The sequence below is a fragment of the Protomyctophum bolini genome (assembly GCF_963924005.1).
Source record: "Protomyctophum bolini genome assembly, chromosome: 5".
Classification (NCBI taxonomy): Eukaryota; Metazoa; Chordata; class Actinopteri; order Myctophiformes; family Myctophidae; genus Protomyctophum; species Protomyctophum bolini.
The window spans coordinates 29,980,729-29,999,991 of record NC_137866.1 but is presented as its reverse complement, the minus strand read 5'-3'; the positions used below and the strand labels follow the sequence as shown (position 1 = coordinate 29,999,991).

The following is a 19,263-nucleotide window of genomic DNA, read 5'->3' as shown; positions in this document are numbered from 1 at the left end:
GGCTTCCAGTAGACTATAACTTATCAGCATCTCTCAGAGCAGTAGAACTGTAGGTGTTCCAGGGGCTCAGAGAGATAGCGAGGGGCTGCAGCCCATTTCAAGATAAGAGAAACCTCTAAATCAATGCTAAAATTAGCAGGGAGCCAGACGGTGAAGTGAGGCCAAGACAGGGCTTATGGGTTTGCATGTCTTTATGAATTGTCATTTTGCTAGACTTAATAACAGATATTACACACAGCATAGGAAAAGTAGTGGAGTGTGTGCTTTTGCTATATTGTATTTCCAAAAAAAGAGAGAAAAAAAAGCAGAGATACACTCAGCTGTGAGACAAGAAGTGATTTGTAGCCGAAAGCGTCAGATTGGGTGATATTAAGGGCGGAGCGCTGCACACTCAGACGGTAAGCACCGCCAGACATACGGACACCGTACGCTGCCATTCATCAGTCACATCTTTGTGCCCAGGAGTCTGAGACCACGAGGATAGATTCATTGGCAGTGGTGTAAAAAGTACTCAAATGTTTTACTTACTATAAGTAAAAGTATAAATACTGCAATGTAGATGTACTCTGTTACAAGTAGAACTCCGGTATTAAAAATGTACTCAAGTAAGAGTACAAAAGTAGCAGATCTACAAGCTCACAATGCGTCGCGATGTAGATCGGCTATTTCCAAATGCCCAAAATTGCCAAAGTAACTAAATAAAGTTTTCAAATAATAGTAGTGAAGTAAAAGTAAAAATGTTGGCTCTGAGATGTAGTGGAGATGAAGTGAAAGTACTGGAAATTGGAAATACTCAAGTAAAAGTACAAATATCTCAAAATTGTACTGAAGTACAGTACTATAAGTACTATACTTTCCACCACTGTTCATTGGTCACATCTTTCTGAGACCACGAGGATATAGATTCATCGGTCCAGGAGTCTGAGACGGTCACATCTTTCTGCCCAGGAGTCTGAGACGGTCACATCTTTCTGCCCAGGAGTCTGAGACGGTCACATCTTTCTGCCCAGGAGTCTGAGACGGTCACATCTTTCTGCCCAGGAGTCTGAGACGGTCACATCTTTCTGCCCAGGAGTCTGAGACGGTCACATCTTTCTGCCCAGGAGTCTGAGATGGTCACATCTTTCTGCCCAGGAGTCTGAGACGGTCACATCTTTCTGCCCAGGTGTCTGAGACGGTCACATCTTTCTGCCCAGGAGTCTGAGACGGTCACATCTTTCTGCCCAGGAGTCTGAGACGGTCACATCTTTCTGCCCAGGAGTCTGAGACGGTCACATCTTTCTGCCCAGGAGTCTGAGACGGTCACATCTTTCTGCCCAGGAGTCTGAGACGGTCACATCTTTCTGCCCAGGAGTCTGAGACGGTCACATCTTTCTGCCCAGAAGTCTGAGACGGTCACATCTTTCTGCCCAGGAGTCTGAGACGGTCACATCTTTCTGCCCAGGAGTCTGAGACGGTCACATCTTTCTGCCCAGGAGTCTGAGACGGTCACATCTTTCTGCCCAGGAGTCTGAGACGGTCACATCTTTCTGAGACGACGAGGATCACAGTGAACTTTGGTACGGCACTCTGCTTCGGTGACTCCACGCCCGCCCTATCTCCTCCCTCCAGTGCGTTGGCCTTTCACCACCGGCCTCCGTAACCCATTAAAACCGCCAGAGCATCCGCGTGTCATTTCATTTTATTTTAAACTAAATAAAAAAATGGCAGATTGTAAGATCTGCTATTTGTGCAAAATCGTGAAAATGTTTGCAATTCTTTGAATATATATTTTAAAGCTGACCTTTTTAACTGAAATCTTTGCTTCTGGGTGGTCCCTGGAACAAAATATTGTCAGATGAGGGTCCGCGGCCAAATAGATTTTGACGGTCCTTGATCGTTTGAGCACCACTGATATAGCAACATTTTTGTTGTTGAGATATATAGAAGACATTAAAAAATCGGTCTCATGCGGCCTTAATGGGTTAAGGGTTTGTGTCCTGCTTGAATGAATTATGTACAACCTCTGCCGGATTTCTACTTTCATTTTAAATATATAAATGTATATGGCACATTTAGAAAGTGCTGACGTGCACCGATTTTAACATGGAGCTTAGGATATGGAAGCTTGAAAAATTAAGTAGGATGGATTATAGTATAGCAGGGGTTCTCAAACCGTGGGTCGCGACCCCTCGCGGGGGTCGCAAAATTATTTTGGAGAGTCTCCAAATTATTTTCAAATGTTTTTGTTTTTTTGTGGAATTAATGGCTGAAAAAATGGAAATGAAGAGTTTACATAGTGCACAGTACATGCATGCATTTTCCTTAATGATTATATCTGGTTGCAGTATTCATTTATGATATATTTTCTCTATTATTAAGGTTATTTTTGCAGTCAGTTTGTATTGGTGGTGGGGAAGGGGGCGGGGAGGGGGTCGCGAGACATGGCCAAAGCATTTCCGGGGGTCCCCAGTCAAAAACACTTCCAGGTTTTCTGCTCGAGAAACAGTGATTGATTTTAGAAGGTCTAGAGCAAACCTTTTAGCCCATATGGGACACCTGGTACCAAACTATTGTACAAGCTCACAGCTTGTAGATTGACTATACTTCTTAAAGTAGCTACTAAACAATATGTCAACATTTTAATTACCTTAAAAAATAAAGTCATTACATTTTTGACTTATAGCATTATTGCTTATAGCAGCTTTAACAATGGCATGGCTGAACTAAGGCCAGGTACCACACAAGCTGAGTTCAGGTCATAACTGAACTAAGGCCAGGTACCACACAAGCTGAGTTCAGGTCACAACTGAGGTAAGGCCAGGTACCACACAAGCTGAGTTCAGGTCACAACTGAGGTAAGGCCAGGTACCACACAAGCTGAGTTCAGGTCACAACTGAGGTAAGGCCAGGTACCACACAAGCTGAGTTCAGGTCATAACTGAGGTAAGGCCAGGTACCACACAAGCTGAGTTCAGGTCATAACTGAGGTAAGGCCAGTTACCACACAAGCTGAGTTGAGGTCATAACTGAGGTAAGGCCAGGTACCACACAAGCTGAGTTCAGGTCATAACTGAGGTAAGGCCAGGTACCACACAAGCTGAGTTCAGGTCATAACTGAGGTAAGGCCAGGTACCACACAAGCTGAGTTCAGGTCATAACTGAGGTAAGGCCAGGTACCACACAAGCTGAGTTGAGGTCATAACTGAGGTAAGGCCAGGTACCACACAAGCTGAGTTGAGGTCATAACTGAGGTAAGGCCAGGTACCACACAAGCTGAGTTCAGGTCATAACTGAGGTAAGGCCAGGTACCACACAAGCTGAGTTCAGGTCATAACTGAGGTAAGGCCAGGTACCACACAAGCTGAGTTGAGGTCATAACTGAGGTAAGGCCAGGTACCACACAAGCTGAGTTGAGGTCATAACTGAGGTAAGGCCAGGTACCACACAAGCTGAGTTGAGGTCATAACTGAGGTAAGGCCAGGTACCACACAAGCTGAGTTCAGGTCATAACTGAGGTAAGGCCAGGTACCACACAAGCTGAGTTGAGGTCATAACTGAGGTAAGGCCAGGTACCACACAAGCTGAGTTCAGGTCATAACTGAGGTAAGGCCAGGTACCACACAAGCTGAGTTCAGGTCATAACTGAGGTAAGGCCAGGTACCACACAAGCTGAGTTCAGGTCATAACTGAGGTAAGGCCAGGTACCACACAAGCTGAGTTCAGGTCATAACTGAGGTAAGGCCAGGTACCACACAAGCTGAGTTCAGGTCATAACTGAGGTAAGGCCAGGTACCACACAAGCTGAGTTCAGGTCATAACTGAGGTAAGGCCAGGTACCACACAAGCTGAGTTGAGGTCATAACTGAGGTAAGGCCAGGTACCACACAAGCTGAGTTCAGGTCATAACTGAGGTAAGGCCAGGTACCACACAAGCTGAGTTCAGGTCATAACTGAGGTAAGGCCAGGTACCACACAAGCTGAGTTCAGGTCATAACTGAGGTAAGGCCAGGTACCACACAAGCTGAGTTCAGGTCATAACTGAGGTAAGGCCAGGTACCACACAAGCTGAGTTCAGGTCATAACTGAGGTAAGGCCAGGTACCACACAAGCTGAGTTCAGGTCATAACTGAGGTAAGGCCAGGTACCACACAAGCTGAGTTCAGGTCATAACTGAGGTAAGGCCAGGTACCACACAAGCTGAGTTCAGGTCATAACTGAGGTAAGGCCAGGTACCACACAAGCTGAGTTCAGGTCATAACTGAGGTAAGGCCAGGTACCACACAAGCTGAGTTCAGGTCATAACTGAGGTAAGGCCAGGTACCACACAAGCTGAGTTCAGGTCATAACTGAGGTAAGGCCAGGTACCACACAAGCTGAGTTCAGGTCATAACTGAGGTAAGGCCAGGTACCACACAAGCTGAGTTCAGGTCATAACTGAGGTAAGGCCAGGTACCACACAAGCTGAGTTCAGGTCATAACTGAGGTAAGGCCAGGTACCACACAAGCTGAGTTCAGGTCATAACTGAGGTAAGGCCAGGTACCACACAAGCTGAGTTCAGGTCATAACTGAGGTAAGGCCAGGTACCACACAAGCTGAGTTCAGGTCATAACTGAGGTAAGGCCAGGTACCACACAAGCTGAGTTCAGGTCATAACTGAGGTAAGGCCAGGTACCACACAAGCTGAGTTCAGGTCATAACTGAGGTAAGGCCAGGTACCACACAAGCTGAGTTCAGGTCATAACTGAGGTAAGGCCAGGTACCACACAAGCTGAGTTCAGGTCATAACTGAGGTAAGGCCAGGTACCACACAAGCTGAGTTCAGGTCATAACTGAGGTAAGGCCAGGTACCACACAAGCTGAGTTCAGGTCATAACTGAGGTAAGGCCAGGTACCACACAAGCTGAGTTCAGGTCATAACTGAGGTAAGGCCAGGTACCACACAAGCTGAGTTCAGGTCATAACTGAGGTAAGGCCAGGTACCACACAAGCTGAGTTCAGGTCATAACTGAGGTAAGGCCAGGTACCACACAAGCTGAGTTCAGGTCATAACTGAGGTAAGGCCAGGTACCACACAAGCTGAGTTCAGGTCATAACTGAGGTAAGGCCAGGTACCACACAAGCTGAGTTCAGGTCATAACTGAGGTAAGGCCAGGTACCACACAAGCTGAGTTGAGGTCATAACTGAGGTAAGGCCAGGTACCACACAAGCTGAGTTGAGGTCATAACTGAGGTAAGGCCAGGTACCACACAAGCTGAGTTGAGGTCATAACTGAGGTAAGGCCAGGTACCACACAAGCTGAGTTCAGGTCATAACTGAGGTAAGGCCAGGTACCACACAAGCTGAGTTGAGGTCATAACTGAGGTAAGGCCAGGTACCACACAAGCTGAGTTCAGGTCATAACTGAGGTAAGGCCAGGTACCACACAAGCTGAGTTCAGGTCATAACTGAGGTAAGGCCAGGTACCACACAAGCTGAGTTCAGGTCATAACTGAGGTAAGGCCAGGTACCACACAAGCTGAGTTCAGGTCATAACTGAGGTAAGGCCAGGTACCACACAAGCTGAGTTCAGGTCATAACTGAGGTAAGGCCAGGTACCACACAAGCTGAGTTCAGGTCATAACTGAGGTAAGGCCAGGTACCACACAAGCTGAGTTCAAGGATGTTATTGGCTACTACCAGACGCTTTGACACCTTCCCTGTGAGCCACCGCCGATTCGCTTTTAGGTGGTGAAGAGCGTGATCGAACGTAATTAAAAAAAAACATAATCAATAAAAAAACAACAAAAGACGTCAAACGTCATTGGCTGCATGGTAAGTGGAAGGAGAAGTTCACCGAACTGACTTTGTTCGAATGGTAAAAAAAAGCCTGTGATGTCTTGAACACAAGTCGACGTGTGGCAAATGAAGAATCCACACAATACGAAAATACTCTATAAATTGAAGTGAGGCAGAGTCCAATCCAACACACATGGGGTACAGGGGTGAGTCAACGATGGACATAAAGTCATTTATTTTTTGATTAAATAAAAAAAGTAATTTTAATTTCTATGGGAACCCTCCTCCTCCTCCTCCTCTCTCGCATGGCGGTGATGAGGGATCAGAGGGAACGTGTTGACCCGGTCAGGGTCAGGGGGTTTGAGAGCGAGCGGCGTGAAACCACGGGAGAGGTCACGGAAGGTCACCGGCAATCCAAGCTGACATTTCAGCCTGTTTTTTTGTTTTTGGGTCTCTCACCGTGCTGCATTTCAGCACTCACGCAAACACGCACAGACACACACACTCTAACCTTTCAGCTGCGAGAGCTGTGACAAAAAGCTTTTCAATGGAGAGAAAATAAATAAATATATAAATAAATCTCCCCCCTGACGTTCATAAATAAACTTTAGCTTTTGGTCTGATATGAAAAAGGTTGAAAATGGATTGTGGTTTTACAGCGTTTGTGGTTTCGTAACGGCGTCGGGAGTGAAGCGAGAAGAATGGGGACGTGTGGATAACAGACATTTAAAATGTCTTCTTTCTTCTTTTTTAATGGAAGCTTGGGATTCGCCCGGTCTGCCTGAAGACGACAAGCGTTTGACATGTTTAACGTGATAAAAGGAACCAAAGTGACAAACAGAATGGAAACTAAATCCCCCCCAAAACAGAAAGTGTTTATGTCACGTTGTAATTACTGTCATGGTTCTAATCTACATCGTTGCTGTCAGGCTCCGCATCTCCACATTTATACATTTTATTTTTTTCCCTTTCTCCCTTAAATTAATGCCATACTTTGCTTTTGTTCAGTCAGATAACGCCACAGTGCAAGAGGTGTATAGGTAATACAAAGTGCTCATCTGTGCAGTTGGCAGAAAACACTAGCCTTCCAGCTGGCTTGGTCTCGCTGGGGGATGTTTAATTAATCTGATGCACTGGGATATTTTATTTTATTTATTTATTTTATATTAGGTTTTTTCAGGTCTTGTCAGTTTGGATGTAGACCAGCATTTTAAACACTTAAAGGACAAGTCCAGAATACAATAACATATATTCATCTTTTTCCCTGATCCAAATGACTGGACATGGGGTATATTCTGCAATTGTTGTCTAGTTCCCCCAGCAGTCCTCATAGCATAGCACCATACTTAACCTATTTGTTGTGGTCAAAAGTGAGGTTTTTTTTCATGAATGCGTCACGTTTGCATTTTGAACTTGTATATCTGCTATAGAGGGTATGCGCATGACATCATAATCATACCCGGAAGTTATGCGGGAACGTCTATAAAGTAGATTATCGTATCTGTCGAGTGCACCTTTTGTTTACGAAGCCTAAAAGCCAAACATAAATCACTTTTATATTCATATGTTCCAATGCTCAATACCAAAAACACAATTACATTGACAATCAAAATTGTTTGTGTCGCAATTGATCGTCAAGTTAAATGTGTAATCATCATTGGGAACGAACGTAAACGGTAAGGCTTTTGGAAGGCTTCATAAGCTGCTCACTTCATTAGAGACTACTCCTTCTCAACGCTCTGACAGCAGAGAGAGCAGGTACAGTGTAACTGGACGGAAAGGCATGATGAGGCATCCCAGACGAGATGTATCGCTGCCATTATTATTATTTAGCAAGTAATGACTTGTGACGTGACATCAGAGAGTGTTCCACTGCAGCTTAGTTCATGCCAGTGCTTCTCATAAGTTTGCTTCATTTCAAGAACCCCCCAGTTTGGTATTTGTCAAAGATGAGTTGAGCTTGTAGATCTGCAAACAGATTTGATGTAGACACCATAAGTGCAGTGTAACCAGGGTCCGTTTTACAAACTTATAGAAGGTGACGGGTCTGAGTGGTTAAACTGAAGTGACATTGATAATTTAACCAAATATCATCAAATTATTCTGCTGACACCACTGGACTTGAGTCACGGCCACCCTAGAGTGTAGTGGGCGATACTCGCTTTGAAAAATGTCCCGAACTGTGACCTCCTGCGTTACAGGACACATCTGGCCACATGGAGCCGACAGACAGACAGACAGACGGGTCATGTGACCTCAGTCTGTCTGACCTGAAGACAAAAAAGCCATTGTTAATAGAATGATAACCTCTGTGTGTGTCTCGATCTGGCCGTCGGCTAGGGAAACGTTTAGCATTTGTCACAGAGAAGCATTTAGGAACTGTGGCGGTGTCACAGATAAGAGCAGGGGGTGGAGGTACGCCCACAGCCTCGCTGTTCCATCTAACGGGAATAAAAGGTCACGTTCACAACCGTATGACATGTTAGCCTCGCCTGGCCAGACTATATCACTGTTCACAATCATATGACATGCCTTGCGTGGCCAGACTACAGTATATCACTGTGGAAATTACGCCATGGGCTTTTTTATGTTTTAGGCACCGGCAGATTCGTGTCTGGCCACGCCAGACTAATGACATGTAACACCTGACTTACACAGAGTCTCACAGTGGCGTCTCACACAGAACATAGACAGCCGTGTGATCGGCTATTTGTAGATCGGCTATTCTCTCTTACTCTATTATTCTATTACTTTTTATACATTCCCCGCTAATGAGTGCACGTATTTACCTGTGCTTGCGTTTACCTGTGTGTCTGTTTACTTGTTTGTGTGTGTGTGTGTGTGTGTGTGTGTGTGTGTGTGTGTGTGTGTACCTGTGCACTTGCGGCTGGTGTCCTCTCTCTTGGAGGAACTGAGCAGACGACAGTCAAAGTTCTCCTCCCAGAACTCAGCAAACCACACGTTACGACGGTTGTTCTCCAGAGTGAGAGCCGTGAAGTATTCATCAAACCCTGAGGGAGAGAGAGAGAGAGAGAAAGAGAGAGAGAATCTAGTGTTGTACGATTCTTGCTCAAATGTGAATCTCGATTTTCCTCCACAAGAATTGAGATCATGATTCTCACACAATTTTCCATGAAAATATGTATTGTCTGTAGTTACTACATTACTACATTCAAAATAATGTGTCAGCTGGAAGTTGGAACCAACTAACTACTGTGACTTTAAACAGACAACATCAAAGTGCTTGACTTAAATCTCTCTTGTAGCAAAAACATGAGTAACTATAAAATGAATTGGACCGCCAACTAGTGCTGCACCATTCTTGTTAAAAATTAGAAACGAGATGGCATATAGGTGAGGTGTCTGGATCTCCATGTTTTTTTTTCTTTTTTTCTTTGTATTAATCGTGCAGCACTAAGATTTCACAGTAAAGTCTGAAGACTTATTTCTACTGAACGGAACAATACTTTAAAATACATCACAATACATACAAATAACAGTAGGCTACATATACATTACATACACAACACAACATGTACGTTGATTTAAAAAGTTGATTTAGTCGAACAAAATGTATTTTGGCGGACCTTGATGCCGTCATATTAATTTTCACTGAATATAGCCGATCTACAAGCCCACAATGCGTCGTCTTGGTTTTAGTCTACGAAATCAACACTGCAGGAGGCTAGCGGCACGTTGGGTTAATGAAAATGAGCGCTTCTAAAAAAACTCCAACACTTCCAATCACCTGCACAGAATGTCTTGACAGAAAGTAGCTCATAACATGTCTACGGTGGATGTTTATAAAACAAACGCGTTGCAGATAGAAAGAGGATAATTCAAGGTTTCCATACGGCTGCAATGTTGGTGAGTTTGACGTTGTTTAATGCAATCAGACCTTTTCTGTTCGGATCAATGGGCTGTCAATGGAGGGTGTTGCAACCCATTAAAAATAATCTAGTGTTGCAAATTGCGGCTACATTAAACCCTGCATGGGAAGAAGAAGAATGGAGGGAGAGAGAGAGAGAGAGGGAGGGAGGGGTGTAGTTTTCCAGAACCAATTATCAGGGGTTCTAAAAAAGTCCCCACAATTTGTTTAACTCAAGTAAAAGTATCAATACTGCAATGTAAAATTAAAAGTCTTGAAATTTACTTGAGTAATAGTACAGTACTGGCATCAAAAAGTACTCAATGTGCAAAATGTCCCATTCCAACTTTTCAAAAAGGTATACAAATCTTTTGAAAATAGCCGATTTCCAAGCTCGCAGCTTATTGTGAGCTTGTATATCTGCTCATTTTCAAATGGGCTGAAATGTCTATTAAAATGATTAATGCATGTTTTGTAATAATAATCAAAATCTATAAAGTAGAAGTAGAAGTAAAAGTACTGACCACTGCGCCTCTCTCTCTCTCTATTGTGTAAGGCTCTCTCTCTCTAGATATTGTGTAAGGCTTAAGCCATTTGTGGTTTTTTTGTTAAATACCTCTTGTGCATTGCACTGAAAAGCATCTCAATGTGCTTATTGAGGCTGAGAGCACTTTAAGTTTATCCATCCTTTTTTTTTGTTCAAAATGGCCAGATGTGAGGTAAATTATTTTACTGATAGTTTCTCTTTGTGAGGCTGAGCTTTGTTTGCTTGCCAATGTTGAAGATGTTTTTGACATTATTTTTCTGTAATGTCAGTCTGGCAAAGGAGTGTAGTTGATTGTTAACTAATGACTTTACGATGTAAGAAGAGTGTACACATTTTTTATTTGATTATTATTTATTCTCTTCATATTGCACAGCACCATTTGTTTTGAAGGCAAGTTGAGGCTACAATAAAGATGACTGTCAAAAATTCTGAACATGTTTTATTGTTCCACTACATTTCATAATGTTAGGAGGGAGTTGTCTTTTCTCTTACTGTGCGACAGAACAAAAAAACTTCTTTTAAATATTTTTTTATATTATTATTTTTTTAAGTAAAGTAAAGTAGTTACTTTCATAATTTAATGTAAAGTAAAGTAACAAATTACTTTTTTAGATAAGTAACTATAACTATAATTCTTTACTTTTTAAAAGTAACTTGAACAACACTGCTTTTGACAGCCTGTCACTCAAGACGGCCGTGGGCCTGCCTCTAAGTGCAAAGGCCGCGCCTCCTTGTTCTTTTGCGGCAGGATACATAAACAAGCCTCTGCCACACCACCAGGACAGGACACTCTACCTCCTGAGCCACTGCCGCCCCACGATGTGTGACGGAAGTAAGGAAGAGGTCCAATTTCTGAGAGCCCATTGTTGTTGATCCAAAGCCCTCTATAGTCTTCAGGGTGGTGGGCAGGAACTTCAGTCCCTGCACCATCCAAACTGTTATACTGTTATAGTATTTATTACAAGCCAGGACAGAATGTACTGCATGGATCGTACTGTACAAGGTCACAGTACGTTCTTCATGTTGATGAGAACAGAGCTGAACAGTATGAGGCTGGCTGTCAGGTTGTGACTCCGTTTGGTTGAACACTAAATGGAAGAATAGCTCCACAACTGATGCTGCATGGTTACCATAAAGGTTTGCAGCTTTTCAACCCAATATGGCCCCCTTTTTTCAATAAGTTTACAGCAACTACAAAGCATTCTACAAGAAAAAAATTGAGAGCATGTTGCATAAGATCTGGTCATCCCAGACGGTCATCGGCCGTCGAGCCGATTATACTCTATGGCTCCGAGACATGGACACTTTCAAATAAATTTGAGAAACGGCTGGATGGCACTTACACCCGCCTTCTAATGAGAGAGCAAAATCTCTCTTGGAAGAGCAACCCATCGACTTCTCTATAAGGCAACCTTCACCGTGTCAATTCACTAGTCCGATCCAGAAGAACACAGTTTGCCGGCCACTGCTACAGAGCTGATCATGAGGTTATATCTTCTCTTCTTCTCTGGAAACCTGCCTCAAAGCAGACCAGAGGTATAAAACTGTCGTTCCCTGATGTCATTGCTATAGGGACACATGTATCAGTAAGCAGGAACTATAGACAGTGAGGCCACACATTAGTTAGTACCAGTAAGACACCTGTGGGCGAGGGCTGAGTGCATGCATCCGCCTGGGTGACAGCAGACTGCTGGGCGAACACTTGCGCTTTGTAATGGTGGGTCAGATCAACATATCCGCCTGGGTGACAGCAGACTGCTGGGCGAGCGCTGGTGCTTTGGCATGGGGGTAAGATCTTAATTGTCGGGCCTGTTGATAACTCAGGCAGGCTCGTCTAGAGTTTGAATGGACAGGTAGGTATCACTATCAGTCAAAAGGGAGACATCGAAGAGGAAGGAAGGATGGGGAAGAATCAACATATGGAATGTCAGAACAGGTCAGCTCCATATATGGAGATCTAAGGGTTTGAGGTTTGAGGTCAGATCAGGGAGCTTCATCCCTGATGCTGTCACGTGATCCCACGTGCCCCATCCCAGATCATGTCACGTGATCCCACGTGCCCCATCCCAGATCATGTCACGTGATCCCACGTGCCCCATCCCAGATCATGTCACGTGATCCCACGTGCTCCATCCCAGATGATGTCACGTGATGCCACTTGCTCCATCCCAGATGATGTCACGTGATGCCACGTGCTCCATCCCAGATGATGTCACGTGATGCCACGTGCTCCATCCCAGATGATGTCATGTGATGCCACGTGCTCCATCCCAGATGATGTCACGTGATGCCACTTGCTCCATCCCAGATGATGTCACGTGATGCCACGTGCTCCATCCCAGATGATGTCACGTGATGCCACTTGCTCCATCCCAGATGATGTCATGTGATGCCACGTGCTCCATCCCAGATGATGTCACGTGATGCCACTTGCTCCATCCCAGATGATGTCATGTGATGCCACGTGCTCCATCCCAGATGATGTCATGTGATGCCACGTGCTCCAGCCCAGATGATGTCACGTGATGCCACGTGCTCCATCCCAGATGATGTCATGTGATGCCACGTGCTCCAGCCCAGATGATGTCACGTGATGCCACGTGCTCCATCCCAGATGATGTCACGTGATGCCACTTGCTCCATCCCAGATGATGTCATGTGATGCCACTTGCTCCAGCCCAGATGATGTCACGTGATGCCACGTGCTCCATCCCAGATGATGTCATGTGATGCCACGTGCTCCAGCCCAGATGATGTCACGTGATGCCACGTGCTCCATCCCAGATGATGTCACGTGATGCCACTTGCTCCAGCCCAGATGATGTCACGTGATGCCACTTGCTCCAGCCCAGATGATGTCACGTGCCCGACCAAAACACAAACTGACGGGTAATGTGCAATTCCATAGTTAACTGTGACCTTAGGTCGCAATAACTTACTACAGATAGTTAAGAATTGGACAGGGAGGTCACACATTAGTTAGTAGAACTTACTACAGATTAGGGTTGTCCCGATCAGATCGGGTGATCGGAAAACGGCTCCGATCTCATGATTTTCAAAAGATCGGAATAGGGGAAAAAAGATCGGATTTGTAATTGTCTAATGCAAATCTCAAAGAAAGATGTGTAAGCAATGAGATTTTGTAAAAACTGTTGTGTTTATGCTAGTTGTTGTCCTTCTGGTCCCAGTCAGAGATCATAAAACAAAGACCAGTCACACTCAAGAGGCGTGAAAGACACAAGGAAATGCAACCGCCGCTGTGCATGATGTAATAGCTGGTGTCTGGTGTCTGAATGAGAGAGATATTCATTAAGAGTTTTAACTTGCACTGTATTCACTCTAATTAACCAATACATCATTGTTTTGCTATGATTCCATGCATTCATAGAAAGAAAAAAAAACAATGATAAAAGTGTAGTAAAATACACTACACTAGAGTGACATAAATTAGGATGTTTAATTGCTATTGTGATATGGCATAAGTATAAATATAAAGATCGGATCGGGAAAGATCGATATCGGTATGTCTCAAAATCAAATGAACGGAATGGGATCGGGAGCAAAAAACGTGATCAGGACATCCCTACTACAGATAGTTAAGAATTGGACGGGAGGTCATGCCATAATTAAACTGTATGTCTAACTCTGTCTACTGACATTAAATCCTACAATAGGACTGTGTGCATATCCCATCGAGACCTGAGGTTAGTTCTCACACTACCAAGATATCCAACACAGTACAAGCTCGCAGCTTGGTACAAAGTGACAAACTGTGAGCGTGTAGATCTGCTATTGTTGAATAGCCAACGCTGGGAAAAAAATTAAATGACACAGATGCATTCCCGGTTTTAAAAGGATATGGCAGTCTTTATAGCTTGAGAGGCGGCTTATCGTCCTGAATGATTGTCCTGCCTCGAAGTCCTCTCTCTCTCTCTCTCTCTCTCTTCTCCCCCCCCCCCAACAGCTGAATCATCAAAGGAGAACATGTGATAATGACTAATACAAAGCTCAGTGTCCTGTGGCTGATTTCAGTGATTCATGGAGGAATAAAACCATTCCTCCATCCCTGGTTACACATTGTTCTGACCAGATCTTCCTTGTTAAATAGGAACCTATTGTTATCGGCAGGTTTGTAATTACTGTATAGCAAATGCAATAATAGGGCTTTACAAAGTTGCCTTTTGCCGCATCCTTTTGTGTGTGTGTGTGTGTGTGTGTGTGTGTGTGTGTGTGTATGTGCATGTGTGTGCACGTGTGTGCGTGCGGTGTCGTGCATGGGGGTGTCAGTAGCTGTGTGAGGGTAGTGCATGAGTGTGCACGTTGCTTACACAATGACAGTGTGCATGTAGATGTAAGGCAATTACACGTTGTGTGTGTGTGTGTGTGTGTGTGTGTGTGTGTGTGTGTGTCCTAACTGTATGGTGACGTATTTCCAGCGAAACAAGTGAAGAAGGTGAAGAAGAAAAAAAGATGGCTTACAAATTCTTGGTATAAATGGTAAACGGTGCATTTATATAGCGCCTTTATCCAAGGGGCTTTACATAGATTGTGCATTACATTCACACACCAATTGCGGCGGAAGCCATGCCAGGTACCAACCAGCACATCGGGAGCAATTTGGGGTTCAGTGACACTTTGACATGTAGACAGGAGGAGCCGGGATTCGAACCGCTGACCCATGGATCATTGGACGACCTGCTCTACCTCCTGAGCCACAGCCGCCCGGGAAAAAAAACTTTAAATACACAGTACCTTTAATGGAGGAGCGTTTGGGCAGTATGGTGATGGCCCCCGCTGCCACCTCCTCTAGCTGCCACACGGGGCCACTCTTGGCCCCCCAGCTGTCCGACCCGATCCACTGGAAGTGTCCCACCTGGTTGGCCTGCTTGGTGGCGTTCAGGACCCCCCTGGAACGACATCACCCATGTGTCAATCACTGTGGGGGGAGGGGGACCCCCTGGAACGACATCACCCATGTGTCAATCACTGAGGGGGGAGGGGGACCCCCTGGAACGACATCACCCATGTGTCAATCACTGAGGGGGGAGGAGGACCCCCCTGGAACGACATCACCCATGTGTCAATCACTGAGGGGGGAGGAGGACCCCCCAGGAACGACATCACCCATGTGTCAATCACTGAGGGGGGAGGAGGACCCTCCTGGAACGACATCACCCATGTGTCAATCACGAAGAGGAACAGTATTCATATCAAGAACATCCATACTATAATAACGCCATGGTGAAACGTTCCTGTAACGGTGCTTCATAGGTACCCAGAACGTTTGGGGCATTTTATTTTTATTCCTTTTCCCGTGGGTGCGCACATGCACATGTCAATGTTTACAATATGGAGGTGGAGGGGGCGGCGGCCACTCATTCACCCTCCCAGTAAAGGGGAAGGGGCGGGAGAGGGGTGGCGCTTACCGAAAAGTTACCGAATTTAGTTCTTATACAGAGTTATCTTAGTTATAAATAAGCGTTAATTTGATCAACGTTTGCCTGATGTTATCTCTCCTAATGGTACCAACAACTATATACGGTACAGCATGGAACAAAAGCCTCTGAGAGGCTGAATGTCATCACATGGTGGTCCGTGGCTCAAATGCTGAATAAATAATGGAATAATGGATATGAAAAAGATGATGTTAGATGATCCAGATCGCATTTCAACTAAAGACTTTATTCAGAATGTTTTGTGACTTTGTTAATAAAGAAATGTATGTCATACTGCACAGAGAGAGCTTTCCATAAACTCAGGGGAGGGGCTGTGCGTGACTGTAATTAAATTACGGCTGTGACATTTACTGTGCAGATGGTGCAGGTGATCGATGTAGCTTAGTTTCTTTAAAAAAAACAAAAACTAAAAGGTGAGAGAGCCTCTAAACAGATGGTCTGACTTCCTGCGACGATCGTGTATACCTGTCATGAACACTGTGTCTGTTGTCGCTAGCTGTTGTTACGCATCACGGCCCATCATACAAACACATTTACATATAGCGTATATATGTTTGGTTCGAGGCCATGTGGCTGAAACAGTGCTTTATTTCCATAATATCCATATCTGACAGTGTACTGTGGTGGTGTTGGTGTATGAGTCTCCCAGTGTACAGCATATGTCTTTATTTCAATAATATCCATATCTGACAGTGTACTGTTGTGTTAGTGTATAAGTCTCCCAGTGTACAGAATGTGTCTTTATTTCCATAATATCCATGTGTGACAGATATGGATATTATGTACTGTACTGTACAGTGTATAAGTGTCCCAGTCGACTATGATGTGTCTTCCTCTGCATGAGAATTAAAAGTAATGTTTGATTCTGTTGCTTTTACGCCTACGTTCTCCCCCGCGGGGCGTCGTAAATGAAACAATATCTGTGTGTGTGTGTGTGTGTGTGTGTGTGTGTGTGTGTGTGTGTGTGTGTGTATGTGTGTGTGTGTGTGTGTGTGTGTGTGTGTGTGTGTGTGTGTGGGGGGGGGAGGGGTTAAATGAAACAATTTATCTCTCCGCTCTGTGTTGTCATCTGTATTCCCTGTTCTCCTCCGAGACATGCTTTTTTTGTTCGGTGGAGACGTGTGGCGTGCGTGCATGCGTGCGTGCGTGCGTCCTGCAACGCATGGTAAATCTGTCCTCGTGCTTCCAGCGAGGCTCTCAGAATAAAGACCTCAATGTGACGAGACATCATCCAGCCGCCTCTCAACAGCAGAGTTTCACTGCCGTCGACGACAGTGAAACTCGAGAGGCACTTGATGATAGCCACGACCAGAGCCATAAGAGTAATGGCTCGTACACACTGCACGATCTTTGCTCCGATTATGCTGTCGGGAACCATTTTTGGCGCTCGCCGACAAAACTCCCGATCTGACGCAAACTCGGGCTTTGATCACAGAGTTTTTGGTCACTGTGTGTGAAAGGAGCTGTGAGAAGATCCAGCTCTTGAGGATGTGACTTCCTCAACGTATTTCTTCCTCACAGTATGTCTTCCTCACTAACATCACTGTACGTATTCCTCACTAACCTCACTGTATGTCTTCCTTCTTCCTCACCGTATGTCTTCCTCACTAACAACACTGTATGTCTTCATCACTAACATCACTGTATGTCTTTCTCACTAACAACACTATATGGCTTCATCACTAAGAACACTGTATGTCTTCCTCACTAACAACACTGTATGTCTTCCTCACTAACAACACTGTATGTCTTCCTCACTGTATGTCTTCCTCACTAACATCACTGTATGTCTTACTCACTAACAACACTGTATGTCTTCATCACTGACATCACTGTATGTCTTCCTCACTAACACTGTATGTCTTCATCACTGTATGTCTTCCTCACTAACAACATTGTATGTCTTCATCACTAACAACACTGCATGTCTTCCTCACTAACAACACTGTATGTCTTCCTCACTAACAACACTGTATGTCTTCATCACTGTATGCATTCCTCACTGTATGTCTTCATCACTGTATGACTTCCTCACTAACAACACTGTATGTCTTCATCACTGTATGCATTCCTCACTGTATGTCTTCCTCACTAACATCACTGTATGTCTTCCTCACTAACATCACTGTATGTCTTCCTCACTAACAACATTGTATGTCTTCATCACTAACAACACTGTATGTCTTCCTCACTGTATGTCTTCATCACTAACAACACTGCATGTCTTCCTCACTAACAACACTGTATGTCTTCCTCACTAACAACACTGTATGTCTTCCTCACTGTATGTCTTCCTCACCGTATGTCTTCCTCACTAACAACACTGTATGTCTTCCTCACCGTATGTCTTCCTCACTAACAACACTGTATGTCTTCCTCACAGTATGTCTTCCTCACTGTATGACTTCCTCACTAACACTATGTCTTCCTCACTAACAACACTGTATGTCTTCCTCACAGTATGTCTTCCTCAATAACAACACTGTATGTCTTCCTCACAGTATGTCTTCCTCAATAACAACACTGTATGTCTTCCTCACAGTGTCTTCCTCACCGTATGTCTTCCTCACTAACAACACTGTATGTCTTCCTCACTAACAACACTGTATGTCTTCCTCACTTTATGTCTTCCTCACAGTATGTCTTCCTCACTAACAACACTGCATGTCTTCCTCACCGTATGTCTTCCTCACTAACGTCACTGTGTTGTGTCTTCCTCAAACTATGTCTTCCTCACAGTATGTCTTCCTCACAGTATGCATTCCTCACAGTATGTATTCCTCACAGTATGCATTCCTCACAGTATGTATTCCTCACATTATGTCTTCCTCACAGAATGTCTTCCTCACAGTATGTCTTCATCACAGTATGTCTTCATCACAGTATGTGTATGTCTTCATCACAGTATGTCTTCCTCACCTTATGTCTTCCTCACAGAATGTCTTCCTCACAGTATGTCTTCATCACAGTATGTCTTCATCACAGTATGTGTATGTCTTCATCACAGTATGTCTTCATCACAGTATGTGTATGTCTTCATCACAGTATGTCTTCCTCACCTTATGTCTTCCTCACTGGCGAACACGATGACGGCCCTGGAGCTGGGCGTCTCCAGCAGCTGTTGAACGGCTCTGTCGTAATCCTCCTGTTTGGAGTTGTGAGGAATCTTCACTGACTGAGAGACGCAGATCCCACCTTTTAGAGAGAGAGAGAGAGATATGATGAGGCCTCTGTGGGATGAGAGACGCACACACACACACAAACACACACACACACACACACACACACACACACACACACACACACACACGCACACATGCGCACACGCACACAAAGCGCAAAGCCTGAAGTCACAATAGCTGATCTTTGTTTTCATGGAAATCAAAGGCATATGGAAGTGGCAGACACTCAAACAGAAAGTTAAATAGTGGAGGGGGATGTTGGCACCTCCGTCACACTCTACGCTATAGGCTCCGTTTTCTTTGCCAAACAAATAGATGTGTGTGTACCATAATAGCTTCATGCCTGGTGCATTTGCATCGAGGCACGTTACTTATCTGGAAGCCGCGAGCGGAGTGGAAGGAAGACTCTATTTGCATTAACAACAATCACAAAGCACCGAAGAGGAACGGC

General features: G+C 44.5%; 1 protein-coding gene across 1 annotated transcript in view; it reads right to left on the bottom strand.

The window, feature by feature from the left end:
* The window catches only part of LOC308315463 (metabotropic glutamate receptor 7-like), a 168,282-nt gene that overhangs the window by 81,380 nt on the left and 67,639 nt on the right, over nt 1–19,263 (bottom strand). Inside the window, exons 3-5 of the mRNA XM_080763454.1 lie at nt 18,690–18,825; nt 14,927–15,081; nt 8,633–8,770 (exon numbers count right to left, since the gene is read on the bottom strand). Coding sequence (XP_080619580.1) covers nt 8,633–8,770; nt 14,927–15,081; nt 18,690–18,825 — 429 coding nt within the window. The remainder of the gene's footprint in view (nt 1–8,632; nt 8,771–14,926; nt 15,082–18,689; nt 18,826–19,263) is intronic.